Genomic DNA, 23,146 nt, shown 5'->3' with positions numbered 1-23,146 from the left:
CACATGCAAGACTACAAGGTGACATCTGTTTTGCACAGTGAGAAAGAGACACAGTGAAACTAAAGTTGCAATCTTCTTTTCTGCATGTTTTGTGAAAATTCCACTTTCACAGATAAAATGAACTCTTTGAAAATAATGTCTGGCAATCCGTGGAACAGAAATGTTCCTCCCTCACCCACAGCTTTTCTTTACAACTGATCCTGACTCTCAAACACAAGCTACCTTTTGTGATCTTTTTTCCCTGTCCTCCATCTCTCCTGCTCTCTCTCTTGCAGATGCATTTGCATATTTTCTCTTTCTTTGAGACCCTGTCGTCCTTCCTTACTCTCTGCTCAGTTAATCTCTTTGGATGTGCCATTAATAAATGTTTTTATTAAGATCCTGTTCTCATTATTCACTGCAAGTGAAGCAATTTAATTGTTGCCTCGAACCTGTTCACTCTCTCTCTCTGCCTTTGTCTTCCCTTTGCTTTGTTTTTCACATTCAGGCAGTAACAGGAGCTTCTTCAGAGCAGAGATGGAATATTCTGAATCTGAGTTTGTGCATTCGCATGTATTATTGCAAATGACAGGCATTCGAAATCAGCTTTCCTTTGAAACTTACACACACACACACACACACGCACACACCCGCCCACCCCCACACACCCACACCCACACGGAGGTGCTTTGGATTAATGACTTGCTAAATGCGCTGACGGCAAGGGCTTGAGGACTTGTCTTGATAAGCTGCTTTCGTATGAGTGAAAGAAGGAAGGAAATATGGGACGGGGGAAGAAACAGGGTAAAGTGCAGAAAAAGCAAAAAAAAAAAAAAAAAGTGATAAAAGTAAAAAAATATGTTTTAAGATGTAGGTATTTAAAAATGTGATTTTGTGGCAATTTTGGTCAGAGAAACATGAAGTTGTCCTGCTTTTGATGAAGTCTTCTTCTGTTTCCTCAACCAGAAAGCTCTATACTCTCACAAGAAATACAGATTTAATCAGGACTTAAAAAAAACTACTTTGTCTCTTAATTTACCTACATGCAAAGCAAAAAAAGGGTAAAAAATGATTATTGCATATAGAAGCGTTTCACCAACTCAAATTTAAGACTTTTAAAGACCATTATAAATAAAACTTAAGATCTTTTAAGGCTAGTATGAATGAAATTTAAGACTTTCTCAAACCATGAGGAATTAAATTTAAAACTTTTTGAGGCCAAGAAGAATGAAATTTTAGACCTGTGTCATGACTAATGAAAACAAGATAAAATTGCACATACATGTTTGTACGGATGGAGAACTATTGAGAAAGAAATACTACTACTTGTGAGATTAACTATAGATACTTGAACAACTTTGTTCAAATAAAATTCCTAAATGGTTAGTACTAGGGCTTGACTGCTGTGTTTAAAATCCACTAAACCTCTGACTTCTGAGTTTGCGTCACACCAAATGTTCTTGGATCAGTTCTAGCAGAAGCAGCAACAACCATTTTTAGCCACACCAGAGGATCAAAACTGACATTTCTGGAGTCTGTTTGTGGCTCTTGGCAGAAGCTTTGTCCTTCTCACACTGCATTTGGCTTCCTGAAGCCTTAATCCCAGTAGGGTTGAGCTTTTTTTTGCACAGAATGCATGTAGCATCATACAGATTGGCAACAAAAGTGAGCCATTGATGAAGGCGAACGTCATCCAACCAACTGGTGATAAATTTGCACTTATCCATGATGGACACAAAAAAGTTAGCTAGCTAGCAAGGCAAAATGTTACCAGTAGCCTCAACTGCCTTGAGTCACAAAATGCAATAAAGATGTCCATCTTTGGCCTGACAGAAAAAAACCCTACATATAACTCAGTATTACAAAGTTCTGCCACAACAGAATTCAACACCTGTAATTAACAAAATTATGGAAAAATGTAAATTTTAAAAATGAATTTAAGACATTTTAAAGCCTTAATTTTTGATGCATTAATTTAAGACTTTCAAGATGTGCAGACACCATGTGTATAAAAAAAGTCTCCAACAAAAAACAGCAAATTCAGGATTTTAAAAAATATACAGCATAGAAAAAACTTCCTTTCCTTGTTTTGTCCTCAGTCTGAGCATATTACCATCAAATCTTCATATTATGTAAACAGAGACATCAACTGCTTCTACAGTCAGAGGAAGGAGCATCTTCACAATCCCAATCTAGTTGGTGAAATCTGCCAGATGAAGGAAGTCTTGTTTACCTTTTGGACAGTGAATGTCCGGATGACGTATTCAGCCAGAGGCTCAGTTTCTATCAGGGTCACCTTGATGTCTCCATAAACCTCTGTCTCATCAGGCCAGTAACGAACACATTTCACCTGAAAAAACACGATTTACACAAACACACAGATTTAAGCAGAGTGCCTGGTGATAATCGCAAAACCAAAAGTCCAGCTGCGCACACAAGACGGAAAATAAAAATTTCCAGGTACTCTCAGGACACAATCACTTTTAATAGTGCTGAAGATGAACTCACCCTTCCCACCTCCACCAGATTTGTAACCATGACGATAGAGGCCGAGTTTTCCTGCCAAACCATCCTCCAGAAATCCCTCACCGTTTCCTGCATGGGTCCTGACAGACAAAATACACAAAATCAGTGCTGACGTGTGTGTGTGTGTGTGTGTGTGTGCAGATGGGTGCAAACTCATATTAGAAAGGAAAATATCAGCACTGATAATGCAGACTGTTACAAACACACACGCACACACACACCCCTACACACCATCAATCCCAGATAGCAGTTTTGGGGGGTTGAGGTAATGGGGTCTTAAATTTGTCAGGGGGATTTTATACACCAGTTTAGATTTAGGAGGCTGCCGTAACAGCCTTCCACTCCGAAGTGACGCCATGCTGGTGGCGGCAAAACACACCCCTACACATGCACACACACCACACTCCAGCTTGTCATATGCTTCCTGCACCAGTTTAATTACCTTGTGTTGCGATGTAATGTCTGGGTCTGTGATAGCCCTGTGAGTCAGAGGGAACAAGGCATTAAAAAGCTTCCTTACCTTCTGGTTACATTTTTGCTTAATGCGTTTTTTCTTTTTTCCAATTTCATTTAGTTTCAGGGTTTTATGCATCAGAATACAGTAAAACTGATTACAGCTGTGAAGCACGGTGGTGGAGGGCTGATGGTCTGGCTTGAGCAGCTTGTAGTTACTGAATAATCCATGATCACGTTTTATATAAAGCTACATATAAAGCTCACTGCAGGTCAATGTGAGCCAATCAACGGGTGAAACAGGAAGAAATCAAAACATTGCATTGCTCAGTCAAAGTTCATTCCTCCAACTGATTAAAATGTAGGTTGACCTTAAAAGATCAACGCAGAACAAAACATCTCTGCAAGCTTTATTGAAGTGGAGTAAGGTGAAAAACCTTGGGAAAAATTCCTACAGTATAACAAAATATCTGAATTTCCAATAAAAGTGTGTGCAAAACTTTTTCAATATGCTAATGTCAAAAAACACAATTTCACAATTGTCGTGTTTCTATTTAATAACAAATGCCATTAAAATCAATAAGTTTGTTCACACAATGAGTCATTAAAAATCAAAGTGGCGATAGAAGTAAACATTTACATGGGATATATTCAGATTTCAGCCACTGTCACTATCCGCCGTAAGAAGATGTCTTATTCAGGCATCAGAGTGACGAGTCCCTTATTCCTGGGAGTGTCGTTTTTACGCAGCGTTTTAGGGAAATAATAGTCAGCAGTTTTACAGAAGATCTGTGGATTCAACACTAGAACAACAAACTCAACTTTTGGTGAACTCTGTGATGCTGAGACTTCTTGTAGAGCCTCCTGCAGTTACTCGATGGATACAAAGTGTTTCCATCACAGGCTTTGCAAAATACACAAATTTCAACACGTCTGAAAAACCACCTCATCCATGCACAAAAAACGTATCAAAAAATTTTACTTTTTTCAAAATTGCCATTTTTCCATCCAGTAAACTTATTTTCTGAATTCCAATTTGCACAAAATATGGTCAATAGAAACTCAGCTACAGTTACAGGAGGAGACGGTTTCAGAAGCTGTGGTTGTTTTATTAATGTTTTTATAATTAAAGCATACAAGTCTCTGTAGTGCATTCTTGTGGTTTATCTTTTTCTTTAGGGTGTTCTTCCTTTTTTTTCCTCTTTTCCTTGATATATTCAAGTGTAATTAAATTTGTGTCTGAGCACATTCAGTGTTAGTTTCTTCTTCCTTTCAATCTTTCATTAAATACTTTTTAAATATTGATATCTCGTTTGATTTTGGAATTATTTTCTTTTGCTGAAACACTTATGAATTCAATAGCCTGACTTCAGATATCAAAGAAGCTCAAATTTACCATTTTATTTTCCTGCCAAATTCATTTCCTTCACCACCTACTTGTGCATTTCCCTTTATTCCACTTCTGTCTTTCCTGTTTTGTCCTCCAAACTGTCCGCTTCTCTCTGAATAAACCAAGGTTGGTTTTTTAAATAATCAACGGTTTATAAAAAGGGATCCTTTTTTTTCTCTGTCAGTACGTTTCTAAACACCAATTATTCCACTGATGTTATCCACTACTCCTAGTTAGACAGATAACTGGGCTGAGATTAATACTTTAACCAATTTTTGTTGCTATTAAAATCCCGCTTGTGTTTCTTAACTGAGACAATGTAATGCTCAGATTTTTGTTTTCATCGTCCCTCCTTCCTTACATCTTAATAAAAAAGGCATTCATCATTAGAGACTCACTGAATGAGAGATTTTCTCCAACAAATTCATTAGAGCAGTCAATACAATCATGTTGTGCTGTAAAGAGATTACAATGAATAAAATTTGATAAAGTGAGGAGAAAAAGACATGCAATAAAATCAATGGTAGCATTGAGGAGGGAATAGAAATGAAGAAAAAACCAAATGGATTTCCAGATTCCAATGTGACTAAGTTTGTTAAAATTAATCTTTTATTAGATCATCTAACGATATGATGAGAGTTTAGGAAGTGGTCAAAGTTTGTATTTTAAGTCTTTGTGGCAGGTTGTCATTAGTTGGTCTAGACCTGAATCTAAATCCAAGTCTTTGTTGGTGCGAGCAAATCTTTAGATTATTACAATGTGACAAGATATTAAAACACCAACCTTGCTTAGCTAGGAGTGAGAGGTTGAGTGGTTCAAGTCTTTCCTCTGCCTACATTCCCCAGAATGCTGTGCAATTCTGAATTGAAGTTCAGTGGAATCAAATTAAATGTATTATGTTCTGATATTACATTCAATATCAGTACATAATACTGATATTGAGACATATAATCGTGTTTATTGAGACATATATTGCATATATTAGTTTATTGCCCTATTGTAATCGGTGTCTGTGTGTGTGTGTGTGTGTGTGTGTGTGTGTGTGTTATCTCACATCAATATAGTTGGCGTTGATGTAGTCGGAGTGGGGGTCTCCATCCAGCAGCTGCAGTCGGACTCTGGTGTGATCGTCTGTGGGATCAGATAGCACAAAAATACAACAAGCCTAAAGTTACTTTTACCCACAGATCGGAGAAGCTAACTGTGCAGGAGGGGATCCAGCTACCAGGGGGCAAAATCATGACATTACAGACAAAATCAGTCCTCTTTAAGAAGATGTATGCACTGGAGACAATTTCTATAAAATGTGTCACAATAATTGAAAATAAATTGAAAAACACAGTAATAGGATCTGACATGAAAATGAAACAAAACCTGGTGAATCTGCATGGTTTGGTTCAGTATGGTTTCATTTGGAACTGTTGTTTCCTTCACATCTTTCAGTCCCAGAGCAGCTTCTCTCTGATGAACTCAATAGATTTGTTAGAAGCAACATAAAAGAACTCCCCGATGCAATTCAAAACCAACATTATTTGGATGTGTCAGAAATGCTGTTTCCATTACAAGCCGCTGCTCTCAGCAAACACTTTTATTTGCTGCCAAATAACCATCAAGAGAAAGATTGTTTTACAAGAGGCGACTCTTTTAATGCTGGAAAACACTTTTCCCAAGCTACCATAAATGTATTCAGAGATTTACTTCATTAAGTCAGTAGCACTTTATAAAAAACATTACAAGGTCATTGAAATTTAAAAGAGAACAATTTTCTCTCTCAATAAAATGTAGACAACACTTCCATGATACCTTTAAATGCCAAAGACGTAACAGATGATGGACATGAGCAAAATAAACTAGTTTTATATTGCAAAATTTACATTTCATGTCCCAACAACAATCTTCAACATGTTTTATAGAGATTTTAGAATTAGAACTCCTTTGTCATTGTGCAAGAAAATCCAGCAAACATTTTGCATAACAGGCCAACAAAAAGTAGAACCTTATTTTCCAAACAACAGTAAAAAAAATACATGGTTGTCATAGTTAAAAACACATCTGACCAATGCTTAGTGCATTCGTTTTACCACCATTTTCTCTAATTATCTTAAAATAAGTAGAGTAACCAAAAAAAACTAGTTTGAGTTAATCTGTTTGTGTTTTTAATAGAGAACATTAGTAAACAAACAACATGATGGAGACCAAAGAGACGGTAGCTCAGTGATAATCCTTTGCAGAGGTTTAAAGCAGTTAGATGTTGTAACCTGTTCAATTCTTCATCTAAAAATGCAAGCAGTGGCGATCTGATTTAGCTGTTCTGCTTAGATAAGTTTTGGCAGCAACATGGTGTGGAGTTCCTTCTCTTCAGCTGGGACAGGGAAGCTAGTAGTTGATAAGAAGATGGATGGAGCAAAATGGACCCAACCAGCTTAGACCAGAGAATATTCATGAGTTATTCATGAGTACAAACTCTCATTTAAAATCCAAAGTATTGTGACTTTTCAGACCGTTTTAAGTAATTCAACATAATGTACCACATTGTGTTGGTTGAAAGAGTGGGAGCTTCTTAAAGAGACAGAGGCCAATTTCAAGGAGTCAAATTTTTATACTTGTCTATTCAACATTTTTTTAAATAACTGAAGGTAACACAGCTGCTTGATTATGCTACAAAATGTCCAAATGTTACTGGAAAGCGTATAAAAGGTGACCTTTATTTGTAGCTTTCCAGTCTAAAATTCAGATTTTTAATTGAATATTTTTATTGGTTTTCAACAAAGTAGATTAACAACCCAAACATTCACATCCACACATCCGTTAAAAAAAAAAAAAAAAAAAAAGGGAAGGTTGACTTAGTTAGTTTCATGCTGGGTTGACTGATTGGCTGGACGTCCCTCAATGTGACACAAGAATGGTCGCCATACTTTGTAAAATTTGTCCACAGAGCCCTGCCCAGCATATCTCTGCTGTTCAACTTTGAGATTTGAAAGCAAGTCCTTAATCCATTGTTTATAGGAGGGGGGTGCCTCTTTTTTCCATGATAGAAGTATGAGTCGACGAGCAACCAATGTGGAAAAGGCTACAGCTGAAGCTTGTCGGGTGGACACACAACATGTCCGAGGAACAACCCCAAATATTGCAGAAAGAGGATTCGGCGGAATATTAATATTCCAAGATTTCGACAGGGTCTTAAAGATAGTTCTCCAGAAGGTCTGCAGTTTTTGGCATTCCCAAAACATATGACCAAGAGTGCCTTTCTCGCTTTTACATCTTGGGCACGCTTCATTCAATCCTGGAAACAACTTTGCGAGTTTACTATTTGACAAATGAAGTCTATGAACCACCTTAAATTGTATTAAACCATGTCTGATACATATTGATGAATCATGAATAAGCCTTGTTGCCTGCTGCCACTCCACCTCAGTTATTCTCAATCTCAACTCCAGCTGCCACTGTTCTTTAATTTTGTCTAATGAGGGTGCAGCCGCTGTATGAATTAATGCGTATACCTTCGATGTGGCCCCTCTCTTCTTGGGGTCCACCTCCAGGCACCCATCAATCCAATTGGAGTCTGGAGTTTGGAGCGTCTGTGAGAAGTGTTTTTTAACAAAACTTCGCAACTGCAGATACCTAAAAAAGTTCGAAGAAGATAGGCTAAATGAATTCTGCAGCTGTTGAAAGGACATAAAATGCCCATCTTTGAACAGGTCTCCCACAGTGCCCATCCCTTTATTTGCCCATTCATGGAAAGCAGAGTCAATTAGAGAAGGTGGGAACAAGGCATTCATTGACATAGGCGCTGCTAGGAGACCTTGTTTTCGTTTGAAATGGATCCTAAGCTGTTCCCAGATCTTAATTACCCCTAAGGTAACTGGGTTAATTGTAATTAGTCGTTTATCAAGTGGCAGTGGCGAGCAAACAACTGAGGCCAACGAACCAGATTTACAAGAGTTTTGTTCCATCAGTGACCAAATGGGCACCGCCTCATTTTCTGCTGGCTTAAACCAGAAACAAAGTTTAGAGACATTAGCAGCCCAATAAAAGTGCATATAATTCGGCATGGCCAGTCCTCCCTCCTCCCGTCGCCTCTCCAAAAACTCTTTTCTGATACGAGGAATCTTTTTATTCCAAATGTACATTGAGGTTATCTTGTCTAGCTTTTTAAAAAATGATTTAGGAATAAATATTGGAATTGCCTGAAAAAGGAATAACAGTTTAGGCATTATAACCATTTTAACTGAATTTATCCTTCCTGCCAGAGACAGAGGGAGAGATGACCAGTGTTCCATATCCTGTTTAAACTGATTGAAGGCAGTAATAAAGTTATGTTTGAATAGATCTTTATAATTTCTGGTTATATTCACTCCTAAATACGTGAATTTGTCAGAACTCACTGTAAACGGAAGAGAGTTTTGGGGCATCTTGCTCGCTCTATCACCGACAGGAAAAACAAGGCATTTTGTTCTATTAATCAAGTATCCCGATATCTTCCCAAATTCCTCAATGCACTTTATAACGTTAGGCATGGATTTGCATGGGTCAGCCAGAAAGAGAAGGAGGTCATCGGCATACAATGAAACAGTGTGGATTTGTCCTGCTCTACTAATTCCCATCACCCCTGGATCATTCCTGAGTGCAACAGCTAGAGGTTCTATGGCTACGTTAAATAGCAGGGGGGATAAGGGGCATCCCTGTCTCGTCCCGCGAGAAAGAGGAAAATAATCTGACACCATATTATTTGTCCGAACTGCAGCCAGTGGAGATCTATAAACAAGTTCTATCCACGAACGAAAACACGGCCCAAACCCAAAATGTTCAAGAGCCTTCACCAAGTAGTTATGCTCAATTCTATCAAAAGCTTTGTGAGCATCTAATGACATGATGACCTCTGGCACAATATCTCCGCCTGGTAAATACATTATATTGAACAAACGGCGTAGATTACTATAAAGTTGTCTGCCCTTCATGAACCCAGTTTGGTCCTGGTGAATAATCTTATCTAGCACTTTCTCCAATCTGTCCGCCAGAGTCCTAGTGAGTATTTTGTAGTCACAACAGAGTAGGCTTATAGGACGGTAAGATTCGCATATGAGTGGATCTTTATCTTTTTTGAGCAGTACGGATATATTAGCCTGTGTCATTGTAGGTGGGAGAGCCTTCTTTCTAAATGCTTCTGTATAGACGTTACATAGGTGGGGCAAAAGCTTGGCAGAGAAGCATCTGTAAAACTCGATCGGGAAGCCATCAGGGCCTGGAGATTTTCCCGTTCTCATTTTCTGAATTGCCTGGTCAATTTCTACCAGTTGTATGTCCCCTTCAATAGTAGCCCTGTCTGACTCTTGCAACGTAGGCAACCTCAAATGCTTGAAAAAGTTATGTATCATGTTTGGATCTGGACTGACCGAAGAATATAATTCTTTATAAAATGACACAAACTGCATATTAATCTTCTTTTGGTCCGTAGTTATCTCCCCTCCCTCCTCTTTGAGAGCTGAAATGGATCTTGCTGCAGACTTTTGTTTTAGCTGATGACTTAACATCCTACCTGCTCTTTCACCGTGCTCAAAGTGTTGTTGATTCAGGTTTAGTTGCATCTCTATTGCTTTTTCATTCATAAGGAGATCAAATTCTGCTTGAAGGAGCGCTCTCTCTTCCCAGCAGATGTCTGACGCTGCGGATGCCTGACACTGGTCGATAATTTTAAGCCTGTCACTAATTTCAGACATGCGTTGGAGCTTATTTTTTTTGTCGTTTGCGCTGTAAGAGATAATTTGCCCTCTAATGTATGCCTTAAATGTTTCCCACAGTGTTCCATAGCTAATGTCCGGAGAGCTGTTAATCTCAAAAAATATATCTATGTGAGTGTTAATGTAATCCACAAATTTTTGTTCTGTCAATAGTCTGGCATTAAACCTCCAGATTTTTCGAGGTGTTATGTGGCCAGTAAAATGCATTTTCATTATAACAGGACTGTGGTCTGAAATGACTATGGCTTCATAATCAACTGAAGCCACCATATGCATGAGTTTCTGGTCCAATAAGAAGTAGTCGATTCTTGAATAGGACTTGTGTGGGGGGGAGAAAAATGAGAACTTTTTCAAGGTTGGATTTTTGACTCTCCAAGGATCAGCAACGCCGTACGTCCGCATGAATAAGTTGATGCAATGAGCTGCTTTGTTGCTCAATTGGCCAGTCCTCTGTATCAGATTTGATCGGTCAATAGAAGAGTCCAGAACACAATTAAAATCCCCGCCTATGATTATATTGTGCGAGTCCAAGCATGGGAGGAGCGAAAACAAGTTTTTGAAGAATTGCATATCATCCCAATTTGGAGCATAAATATTAGCAAGAACAACAGGAATATTGAATAGATTACCTTGTACAATAATGAAGCGACCATCCCTATCTCTGATGACGGAAGTTTCCTCAAAAGAGACATCCCTGTGCATAAGGATAGCTACCCCCCGGCCTCTAGCATTAAAGTTAGAATGATATATCTGGGTGAAACCTCCTCTCTTAAGCCTGTTATGTTCTTTGTTTAACAGATGCGTTTCTTGCAAATATGCTATCTTGGTCTTCAACTTATCAAGGTGTATAAATACTTTGTTTCTTTTAATTATATTATTGAGACCCCTCACATTCCAGCTAACCCATGCCACTCCTGGTTCAAACCTATTGCAAACACTCATAACTCTTTGAATTGATAGAGTTGTAAAGCCATCTTGTTTGTTTGTCAAATCTCAGCTCAGTGTCCCACGCAACAAAAGCAGTCAACCATATAAAACAGAGTAAATACACAGAATATAATAAAGGATGTGTGGAATTAAACAAACCAAAGAACACAGTCACAAACCTCAAACTCCATAACTCTTGGAACACAAAAACTGACGTATTCATGACCCCTCTCCCGCAGATCCAAAATAAAACATTAAATCTCAAGAACAGGAAGGGGGGGGAAGGGAGCTCCGTGTGAGCTTCCCACCGGGTCCCGGTATTTACAGTTTCTACACCCGTGAGTGTATCCGCTTACCATGACAGCCTGGACCCGACTGGACCCCCATTGATTGAAAGAAAGAACAAAACCCCTCAACTGTGCAGCGGTCATGCTCGTCCGACCCGGGCGGTACTCATTTCCCCGAAGAGAGCTTTGTGGATATGAACTCTTTTGCTTTTAAAGGGTCTTTGAAGCGATGCTCTTCACCCTCCGGGGTGGTGATCCTGAGCGTAGCCGGAAAAAGAAGGCCATACCGGACACGCTCAAGACCCCGCAGGAGAGACCTGACCTCGTTAAAAGCTGCACGTTGTTTACTGACAGCCATAGTATAATCAGGGAGAACCAAGATCTTGTCGCCGTCCTTGGTGGTAAGTTGTTTACTCCCTGTTACTTTCCTCAAAATAGCCTCCCTCTCGTTGAAGTAGTGGCATTTGATCACGATGGCTCGCGGAGGCGCGTCTCCGCGGACTGGTTTACCGCGCAGAGTGCGGTGTGCCCGGTCCAGGAGTGGAGTCGAAGCAAGCTGTAATGTCTCCTTCAGAAGTTCAGCCACAAAGCCAGACATAAGCTTCCCCTCTTCACGCCCCTCTTTTACACCCACGATACGCAGATTGCATCGACGGGACCTGGCCTCCAGGTCCTCGCAGCGAATTTTCAGGGTTGCTAGCTCTTGTTTCATGGCCGATATGTCTACCTCCATAGCATGGATCGAATCCGAGTGGGTCGCAGTAGCAGTCTCAAGTTCCGCAACGCGGCCCATGGTGTCATCAATTTTGGATTCTATCTTTCCCAGTGCACATTGTAATTCTTGAAGTTTATCTGTGTGAACCTTAGCCGTAGTTGTTAGCGTGGCCATCAGTTCACCGCGCAGTCCACCAATAGCAGTTAGCACTTCGTCATGGCCGCTAGCATTAGCTTCTTGGGGTTCGATTTGGGGATTACGATGTTTGGGCATTTTGCTGGTGTATGCCTACCTTTTTGCTCCCTTAAGAAGTAATGTTCTTAGTCTGATGCAAGACCAGCGCTGAAATTGAGTTAATTTGTGCCAAAATTGAGGGTCCAGTCGGAGCTCAGATCAACGTGTCCTCACATGGCTCTGCTCAAACCGGAAAATCTAAAATTCAGATTTTTAAAATAGTTTCTGACACTAAAATACTAAATATATTAATTAGTTTGGCTTTATTAAGGTACGATATGAAAGATTAAAAGTACATTTGGAAAATGTATCACTTTTAAGCAAGTAATATTTATGTGTTTCATTAAGGCTACATTTTTATATTAAAAACTTTTTTATTGGTCTATTGTAGTATTCTAATTTTAAAAGTCATGTTTTTATGAACTAAAAGCAGAAAATTGTAACTAGAAGCTTTCAATCATCCGTCTGTGTAATTAATCTATATAGTGTGATTCGCTTATTGACAAAGTTCCTAAAATGACTTTTAAAATTAATTAAAATAACATTTTAATTTATTGAATGGGTCTGTATATGATAATGTTAACCAATTGTTCCACTATGATCAAAAAAATGAAACACTAACTTCACCTTCACACTCAAACTTCATCCTCATTACATGTCACAAGAAGTAAATCAGCTTTTTTTTTTCTTTTTCCACTTCTGAAAGTCATTATTTTGTTCTGGGCCCAGTAATAGCCATCTATAATATTGGGATGCACATGAGAGTGATTACATATAATGGTTGGCAGTCATTTGGCTTAGTCGCGTCATAGCAACAGGAGGTAATTGCAGATGAGGTGGGCATAATTCAGACTGATTATCTCTAGTTTGTTCCCCATCACCGACAGTCTTTGGCTGCTTTCTTAACACTGTTTTTTTTTACCGCCCCCACTGTGAGGTAATATGATAATGTGAAAATAAGAAGAGGAGAACTGAAATAAAGCATAGAGAAGAAACTACTAAGTATAAATTACTGATAGTCATCAAGTTAACAGGTTGAAAAAAAGAGGAACATTGCTTTACTAATGCAAAGGTGGTTGTTTGAAATGTAGCTTCAAAATTAGCCATTTTGTATCTACAGAATCCTACTGAACACTTGAACCTTGTTTTCTGTAGTTGAGTCCACAAAACTGACCCTGTACATAATAAATTGATAAAAAACAGAATCACGTGTTATCGATTTTAAATTCAAAGCTTAGAACTCAGAACTCTGAAAATCTCTTCGTCAACAGCGACTTTTAGAGGAGAACCTATTGTTCAGCCGATGACTCAGACATTCAACTGAGACCATTTCCTCTTTGCTCGCTGCAGCAACATGGGTGCAATTATTTTGTCAAGTAGGCGTTGACATTTTGGGAGTTTGAGTGAACATCTTGGAATAGATGTGACTTTTCTATTCATGGCAGCCTCAGAGTAAAGTTTGCAGTGGATTGAAATTTTTAGATGTAATTCAGAAATTGAAGGGATGCTGTTTTTTTTAACCAAGGAATTTTATTTAGAAGTCACCAAAAAACTGAGACAAACATGGAGCCGTGTTTGTGTTTGAAAGAGTTCGATGGTTCTGCCATGGCTGGTGCTGCTGGTCTTCTGTCAGACCTGGGATAACTTCCAGGTCTGTTTGGGCTTCATGTTCTCACTACACAAAGAGTTCAAATGTAAGACTTTAGGACAAAACCTTCAGCACTCTGGATCAGTGCCAGGTTGGACTGAGATTTGCTCACACCGGTGTCGTTACAGACCTTTACTTTATCTGGTCTGTCCTTTTATGGTGATGGTGTTTGCAGGGTTTTTTTGGGGGACTGGCCCTTTAACTGTAAAACGTTACCTCACCACCCTACAGAGGAAGCATTTTATCATGCAAACAGAATCTTATTTCAGTCAGAACACTGCAAAAACACACAATCTTACCAAGTATTTTTGTTTAGTTTCTATTCCAAATATCTTTCTACACTTGAAATAAGACACTAACTTACAAGTAACTTTCAGCAAGATATAGGAGCTTGTGCCTCTTGAATACTGATACTTATAAAAAGACATTTCTCCCTTGTTATAAGTGAAATAATCTGCCAGTGGAAATAGTACATTTTTACTTGTAAGTTAGTTTTGTCTTTTTTCAAGTGTATCAAGATGTTTGCACTAGAAACTAGACCAAAAATGCTTGGAAAGATTTTGTGTTTTTGCAGTGTATAATTCATTTGGAACATTTTGCAGAAAAAACCTTCTTTAATTATCGTCTCAGATCGCCTTGAGAATTATCTGTCTTGTGTTTTTCTAATGAGAGAAATCTTGCTGCTCCGGCTGAGTGGCCACTGGGACAGCAGCATGAATCCACTCTGCTGGTACTAGATACTGTCATCAGCTATCAGCTCACTCACACTTTGTAACTCTTCTTTCCACACACTGCATGTACAAACAAACAGCAGGAGGTCGTCTGCCAGCCGTCTGCTCACTCTCTCCTTCTCCTGACTTCTACGCTTCCGCTTTTCTCCCCTTTTCCCAAGCCGATCCTGTCCACACGTCTCTCCTCTTCCTCTGTGCTTTCCCTCTGCTGCATCCCTTCCTCCCTTCCCTCTGTCTTGCCCCATACTGTCTTGCTCCTTCAGGCAGCAGTAATTACACAGACCTCGTGTCAGAGGCTGTCATAACAGGAGAGCAACAGATATAAGGCTGGAAGGAAGGAGGGGCCCTTTCTGCTGCTCTCTGCCCAGGAAGGGGAGCTTCTAATTGGGCTGAAATGGCAGGAGGTACTGGCTCGCAAACACTGCAAATCTGGACACAGGCCACAGGTTTGAAGAGGCTGACAGTGGGTTGGATCTTTCTGTAGTCTGTGTACAGTATATCAGCAGCTAAAAACGTCTTGAGACAAAGAGAAATGATTTTCTTTTCACTAATTAAGAAATATTTGTGCATATATATATACAAAGTATACAAAAAAAGCTAACTTGACATATAATGAAATAATATACATATTGCTATGTTTGAGAGGAAATACTTAGTTGTATGAAGTGCAAAGCAAAACAAAAATACTGATGTTTCACTAAGTCTTCCTGGCTCAAGCCTTGAACCCGGTTTTGGTTCTGCCGGAGGTTTGTTCCTGTTAAAGGGGAGTTTTTCCTCTCCTCTCTTGCTACATGCGCTCTCTGCTTTGTGTGACTGCTGCCAAGTCAACGACACAATACAAGCGACTGTCTGCTGTCGCTACATTCTCACCCAGCAACATCAAGCCATTGACTTGCAGCATTCAAAAGACAAGATCACAATCATCTTTAATGTGGACAAATTAATATCATGTTCACAACAATCATGACTGTATGTAAAGCTTTCACTGGCACAATATAAGTGGGGCGAGATGTTTAAACCAAATATCCATGGTTCAGTGTTTAATCTGTTCATCTGTGGCAGGAACTGATCCTGGAACCAGATACAGGCACCCAGAGTGCACACAGTCTCACGCTGGCATCTGTGGCACTGGACTGGAGTAACAACAAAGTCATCAGAAGCTGAGGTGTCCAAGGGTAAAGAGTCACCAAGCCATTACTCATTAATGAGCTCCACTCCTTGGCAGAGTCTCCCTCTCTTTATAACCTTGCAACTCCTCTCTTTCCTCTTTTGGCCCCTCGACTCTCTGCTTTTCATTTGCTTCCATCATCTTTGAAATTCTTGCCTTTACCTTTGCAGCCACTGTAAGAAAGTTTTTGTAGTGGAGAACTTGTTAACTTGAGGGGTCCTGAAAAGGCCAAATAAAATTGTTTCTTTTTGTATCATGGACAGACTCACAGAGTCGGTGGAATGTAGCAGAAAGCTGCAATTTGGAGACATCAGATCACATTTTAGCCGAGTGAGAGCCTGCAGACCGCTGCTGAACACAAATGAAAGGGAGTAACCAGAGTCTAATGATTGTTTGGTATACAGCAAAAAGGAGAGGGTTGTTTTCAACATCAGAGGTCATATAGCTTTATATGGTATAACACAAAGCTAGACCAATTTAATACAGAAATACAGCTGAAATTAGGTTTTTACACAAGCTGTATGAAAGACAAAATCGTTTTCTCACATCAAATTAAAGTAAATGTTCCCCTTTATACAGTTAGGACTACCAAAATGATCTCCATTTTGTGAATGTCAGAATCATCACAGAGAACATTTTGTGATATATATATATATATACATACATCATATATATATATATATATATATATATATATATAAACTACATCTCGTTGCTTGTACTTGTGACAGTGCAATGACAATAAAGTTGAATTCTATTCTAATTCTATTCTATTCTATATATATAGTACTGATGATATTATGGCTCTATAAATTTCTTTTGTGGCAAAACATCAAACAATGCTTCCTAGTTTGATATCACAGAGAAAAGTAAATTATTTATATAGACAGAGAGAGAGAAATGGAGGTTTCTACAGCAAACTGAATAAGGATTTATGTCAAGGACTCTTGACATTTTATACACTTTTTAGAGTCAGAATGTCAATAAGAAAACAAATCTTTCATCTTTTCTTAGGGAAACAAACATCTCTTGCTCCAAACACAAGTAATACATGGCCTGTGTGGTTTGGGACAAAGACTTGGCAGCTATTTCTGCAACATTTGATCTTTTTTCTGTCAAGGCTGCTGGAGAAAGTCGCCGTCGTATTACCAATACTGGACAAAATCTTATCAAGCTCCTGCAGATTTTATGCTCTTTTGAGCTACAAGGCAATAAGCAAAGACGTCTACTTACAGGCTCTTTTGTTTACTATTGTCTTTGTTGCCGCTTGAAAAATGCCAGAAAGAGAAAACAGAGCTTTTCTGCTTGAGGAGGAGGATTTCATGCATCGGTCCATTGGGTTAAGATTTAAAGTGGTGGAAAAATAAAGTGACTCAAACACATTCTAGATAGTTTATGAGACATTCTTTAATCTAACCAAAAATACGCATTCAACTGTCATTGAGTGAGTGAGTTTCAGAGCAGTGAAAGAAGCTGCTGTTGACAATTTCGATTAATCTAGAAGCCAATTAAAAAATCATTACCTTATCCAGAGCAATTAAAAGTGCTTTATTTGTGTAAACAAATTTTAACGCTGCTTTTGACTGACTTTAAATGTCTCCAGAAACAGATGGAGCTGCTGTTTAAGACAGGTGATTAAAGGACGGTCACACAGTGAGATGAACACACTGAACAAGGCGTTTTATGTCCCATCCTCTCCTTTCATTCTCGCCTCTCTTTTCAGTAGCCACTAAGCAGGGATCGTGTCTGTCACAGATATACTTAATCAGTTAACTCCCTTCAGAGCTCAGCTCACACATGGCATGCTCTCCGCTGTCAGCTCGGCTCAAGGCGTTGGGAAATTTAATGGCGTCTGTGATTGAGGGAGGGAAGAATGTAAGAGACTGAGTGGTGTGTTAGCATGTTCCCACTTAAATGTCTTCTTCAGGGTGTGACAGATTTGTTTGCATTTTCTTTGAAGTATTCCAGCTGTTTTTGGTTCTCTAATAATGTATGTGCATTAGTGTGGAAGTGTGAGAGTGAAGGGTGGTTTGGTGTGTAATAGCCTATTTAGTCCAGCGCTGCCTGCAGCTGATGTGTCAAACAACCCAGGAATGATGTCGGCTTACACATTCACACACACGCCGGCACACAGAAACATGTTTCCAGCTGTTTGAAGGCTGTCGGGACGGCAAGGAAGCAAACGACAGATGAAAGAAGCTAAGGAGAGAGAGATGGAGAGTAGAAAGAACAGCAGCTTCAGCTCAATGACACGGCGCCCTGCAGAGCTGTTGGTCCATTCAGGGCTCCTCTAAAGTAAAGTGCAGTTTTAGGGCCACAAAATGAACACAGAAAAAGAAAAGTGACCAACAACAATAAGGGCCAATAAAGATGCCAAGAGAATTAATTGGTTTAAGCCTGATTTTACCATTTACTTCAAGTACAGATCATAATATGTAGACAATGACTCACCTGTGGTTGCTGTAATGGAACTAAATGTTTAAAACATGTTTGAGAATGAACTTATCTGGATTTCAGCAGTTATATAAAACACATAATGACTAACTTAGTTTAAGTGAATTAATGAGATGAACCTGAATCTCATCCTCCTGATTAAAAGGCAGATATGCATGAAGTTATCACAGGAGCAACCTGATTAAGCTGTGGTTCATTTTTAAAACAGTCACTGAGAAGCTGGTCAGACAAATTAAATGTGAAGTGAGGCTGAAGAGTTTAAATCCTACCAGGTTGTGTGTGGTAGTGGGTATAATTGTTCTTACAGCAATGCATCTCATTAATACAGATTCATTCATCAGTTAATCATCCCACACTGTCCGTGATAACAACATCAACTCCCGGAGGTTTTAGCACAATGACCTTTGACCACTTGTTGTCCTACACTCTCCAAAATTAAATCAAACTAAATTCTTATGGATCATTTTAAAAACTTAAAGTAAACGGATCTACTTGGATCTTTTCACAAACTGCCAGTTACAACCTGCTGTCTCAACGATTAACAGCAATCATCATCAAGAGTATCAATGATGCCACTGCGGCTAAAACCAGAATAATTATCACCATTTACTGTGAGCATCCCCCCACAGGGAGCTGCAACAGAAATCATTTCATCATCATCTATAGACGAACGTCTTATTTTACAATCACCACTTCCTGATATGCAATCAAGTATAAAAAGGATCAATTAAAGGCAGAAAACCCCCCAGAAAGAACTATTGATGAGAGTTAAAAAGTGAAAAATGTTGTTCAAGAATCTTTCTGATTCCAAAAACAGTCCAGAAAAAAATCACCTGAGCTACTTTGAAGCTCCTAACATGAAGTTCACCTATCAGTTTTCACAAGATGTCGTCTCCTAAGAACTGGTTGGATGTTGGCATATGTGTAGTAAATGTTATTTAATGTAAGTAATCAGCCAGATTTTCTCATGTTTTAGGTTTTCAGTTTTCATGTGGGCAAAATCCCAATAAATCACAACTTTTTTTCCATCTATGTTAAACAGAAAACGTCTAAAATTCAGACAAAAAAGTGGCGGATCAAGAGTTTTTATTTGTGATCAGTTTGAAATCATAAAATACTTCCTGATTCCATTTAAACACATTTCCATACAAAATCACATCTTATGAAACTTAAAGACAAATTGTGATAACTTAGGACGAGACGACAAGGATAAAAAAAACGTATTACAATATTGGTCGATACAGTTGATTGGTTTTTGTCTTAAATATCTGAAATACTGCATGGAGTGAAATCTGTTCTTAAATTGCTGCTGCAATCAACTCAACAAGTTGTTGCTAGGTAACCAAAGAGAGTGAGTTGCTAGGTAACCAAAGAGAGAGTGAGTTCATTCCATCAACCTTGCTTAGCTAGCCATGAAAGGTTGAGCAGCTAGTCTTTCCTCTGCCTACATCCCCCAGAATGCTGTGCTGTTCTGCATCTGAATTATTATTATCTATTGACATTGATCACCTGTTTACCATGATATATATTATTTTTTTACATTTTGCCCTGTGAGAACTCCTGATATACGTTTTCTGTTTATTATTCATAAAGGGCCTGAGTTTTCTGTCTTAACAGTTAATTTACAAGAAAGGTAGAAGGCATTTCTTAATAATGGTTCTGTGTAGCCAAAACATATTAAGTAGCAGATTATGCAAATTATGAAAATGTGTAGACTTCTTACAATAAAGAACCTGCAGTATTATTGACTCCTCTTTATTAAATTACATACAACTTCACTTTATAGGCTTAGATGTAAATACTTCACTATAGAGAGCACACATTGGTCATCAGGAAAACTCAGCTAAAGCACAGCACAGATCACTGAGCTAATCAGAGGCAGTAATGGTTCAAAATGTAACATTAAAGTAAAGCTGCTGGGCCATGTAATGTGAAGCAGCAGTCGGCATATTATTGCTAATAAGGCCGATACTTTTGACAAGGATCATAAGCTACAGATTTGTTTAAGTTTTATAGCGGTTCTTAAAAAAGGGATTTCAGTTGAGTAAAGTCAGTGATTAACCAAACATAAATGTTTGGATTTTAAAAAGAAGTCAGTTTCTGGAGCAGAAAAACTTAATCTTTAATGGGTTCATGGAGAATGTTTAACGTCTGTGTGTATATTCCTTTAAATACTGCAGTTTTTATCCAACATCATGGACCTTGTAAATACAATGTAATGAGATTAAAATGTTATTAGAATAATCCATGAAGTTATAAACTATCAGATGTTACTAAACATACAACCTAAGGTGAGGCAGATGCAGCAGATCCAGGTTGTAGAGAATGAATGATGAATTTAATAAATACTGTATGTCAGAGATACAAAAGTCCAGGCAGCACAGATGAGAGAAAGGCTCAATACTGGTAACAACTGGTAACTTAATGGACATCTGACAACAGACTTAACGTGACAAGACAAAGAATAAGGAACACAGGTGGGTTTAAATACACAGAGGAGACAATCAGGAGAAACAAGGAACAGATGAAACTAATCAAGGGACAGACGGGACAACAGAAACCTACATGAATACACAGAAAAACTCAAATCCTCACACTTAAACATTTCAAAGTTTCATATGAGACTGTATTTGTTATTTGCTGACTTTTTAAGACACCATAAGAAACCATGTTAAAACCGACATTCATTTAACCCATTACATTCTGGGCGTTTTGTCTGTTTTAGCCACTAAATAAGCTAGGGTTAGGGTTAGGGTTAAATGTTGATCATTTAGAAACTGATATTTCAAGTGGGAAACTTTTGTCTCAAGTGAAGCGATGGCAAAAAAAAGTTGTAAAATATTTAATTGTGAATGTTGTCACGGATAAAACAAGTATATAATAATATTATGGTATTACAACATCTTGGGAGAGTCATATTCATTCTCGCAGACAAACACACACAAAAATACCAGTTTGGTACCAACATGAAACAGGCTACTTTAATATCCATGCAACAGCTTTGGGATAAACTAACGCCAACTACGAGCCAGGGCATAAAGTCCGTCATTAGTGGGCGGTCTCGATGACAAATCCCCCGGAGCCAAGTTAGAAAATCTAGAAGAAAATCCTCTGGGATAAGTGGAGGCTGTTATTAAGCAGGATATTAATTCCCACGGTTATTATTGGCATGAAAATGGGACACTGTAAAAGATCCCACTAGATTTACACAAAGCTGTTCAGGTCTTTCGCACCCTTACAGAATAACGTCTTTATTAATAACTGCTAACAGTTATTTATGTTAACCATACTGGTTATATGGAGAAAAGAAGAAGTCTGAGTGTGTTTGCATGTGGATGGTAGATATGACATCCCCATTCGCTGGAGCTCTCATGTTTATATGGAGTGCAGAGTGTGTTGGTGTGTTTGGGTGTGTGTGTGTGGGGGGGGGGGGGGGGGGGGGGGGGGGGGGGGAGTGTGTGTGTGTGTGTGTCTGCCTGCTCAGGATGCTAATATTTGTTGTGGTTCTTTGGTCAAACACTTCAGAGAAGATGTTGGCATCAGGACCTCAGAGCAGCTCAGCGGATGTGTTGTGAATTGAAGCCAGAGAGGATAAGAAAAGAGGAGGAAGAGGCTCCGTCTCCTGCTGCAAGTTAAATTAGCACACAAAGCAACAGTCGTTTAAAAAACTGATGCTTTTTTTATTCACAGACACTTTCACACATCCTTTTATTTGCTCTTATTTTTGCAGAAAACAATGATTCACGTAACCTCAGCTGTAATAAGAAACAACAAGATGCGCGAGAGGAATCTGATTACGGCGGCGATGCTTTGGGGGGGGACACCACGCTTGGGAACGTGCCGAGAGGCGATGCTTAGAAAAACCTGACCCTTTAATGAATGTCACTGACCAGAACACTTTGGGAAATCAGTAAACGGCAAAAGGAGCAAGTTTGTGTTTGTAAGTAGAAGAGAGGAGGTGAAGAACAAAAGGGAGTAATAGGAGGTCAAGAAACTGGGGAACGGAGGATGACAGGAGAACCACACATGTGAAAGAAAGAATGAAGAAAAAAGTCAAACTGCATAACAGGAAAGTAGAATAAATAACTTTTACACTTATTTTTTCTCTAACCTCCACATGTCACGTTAAAGAAACATCACAGAGCGCTTGGTAAGTCAGGAATATTTATAGAGAATTAAAATAATTTGAACTTGTACATCCTTGCCTCCTGGGTCAAAGGTTATAGCAGTTTGGTTAACTTTGCTTTTTCTGCTGTAAACACTGGACAGAGAACATGAGCAGAGGGCAAAAAAAGGAACGACTGACATGAAGGAAAATAAAAATAAAGTTTTGACAGTAAAATTCAGTGGACTGACGTCTAATAAGTTTGATCCAAGTCATTTCTTCAAGTGTATTTTTTTTATTTCTGAATATACATTCAGCTCTTGTAGGAGTGAGAAAAAGTACAGCAGTGGCTGAACTACTTTGGAATAAATATGAGGATGGATATCCATAACTGGGAGGGGACATTGCTTTTGGCAGAGCCTTTGAAACAAGGAAATCAAAGTTTAGCGCATTCAATCGACTTTGAGCCATTAAAACAAACTGCATGCTTGGTGGAAATAGATTCTGTTCAATAACAGAAATGTTTGATGTTTCTGCGCTTTATTGTGCAATATTTGCTGAGGTGGATATAAGAGTAAGGAATGAGAAAATCAATGATCATTATAAATGTGCAGGTTAAACAGATTGTTTCTGAATTTTTATGAATTTCCATCAAACAGGAGAATGAGAGCGAGGAGATGTTATTCCATCATATACAGCTCCAGAGAATTTAATTATGTTTTACAGAACAACATATTTCAGCCCCATGTTATGTTTATGCTAATAAACATAACAGAGCAAACATACAAATC

The 23,146-nt window shown here is 38.7% G+C and overlaps 1 protein-coding gene across 11 annotated transcripts in view; it reads right to left on the bottom strand.

Moving 5' to 3' along the window:
- ptprt (protein tyrosine phosphatase receptor type T) overlaps positions 1 to 23,146 on the bottom strand; it is a 334,801-nt gene that overhangs the window by 22,563 nt on the left and 289,092 nt on the right. For 8 of the 11 annotated variants that reach the window (XM_032549166.1, XM_032549167.1, XM_032549168.1 and 5 more), the window contains 4 exons: positions 5,403 to 5,488; positions 2,948 to 2,984; positions 2,488 to 2,585; positions 2,213 to 2,329 (listed from right to left, as the gene is read on the bottom strand). In XM_032549166.1, the coding sequence (XP_032405057.1) occupies positions 2,213 to 2,329; positions 2,488 to 2,585; positions 2,948 to 2,984; positions 5,403 to 5,488 (338 nt within the window). The remainder of the gene's footprint in view (positions 1 to 2,212; positions 2,330 to 2,487; positions 2,586 to 2,947; positions 2,985 to 5,402; positions 5,489 to 23,146) is intronic. The other 3 variants (XM_032549170.1, XM_032549176.1, XM_032549177.1) reach the window with 1 other exon arrangement.

This window comes from Xiphophorus hellerii, chromosome 20 (genome assembly GCF_003331165.1).
Source record: "Xiphophorus hellerii strain 12219 chromosome 20, Xiphophorus_hellerii-4.1, whole genome shotgun sequence".
Classification (NCBI taxonomy): Eukaryota; Metazoa; Chordata; class Actinopteri; order Cyprinodontiformes; family Poeciliidae; genus Xiphophorus; species Xiphophorus hellerii.
Note: the sequence above shows the minus strand (reverse complement) of the source record. Positions and strands in the feature narration are given on the sequence as shown.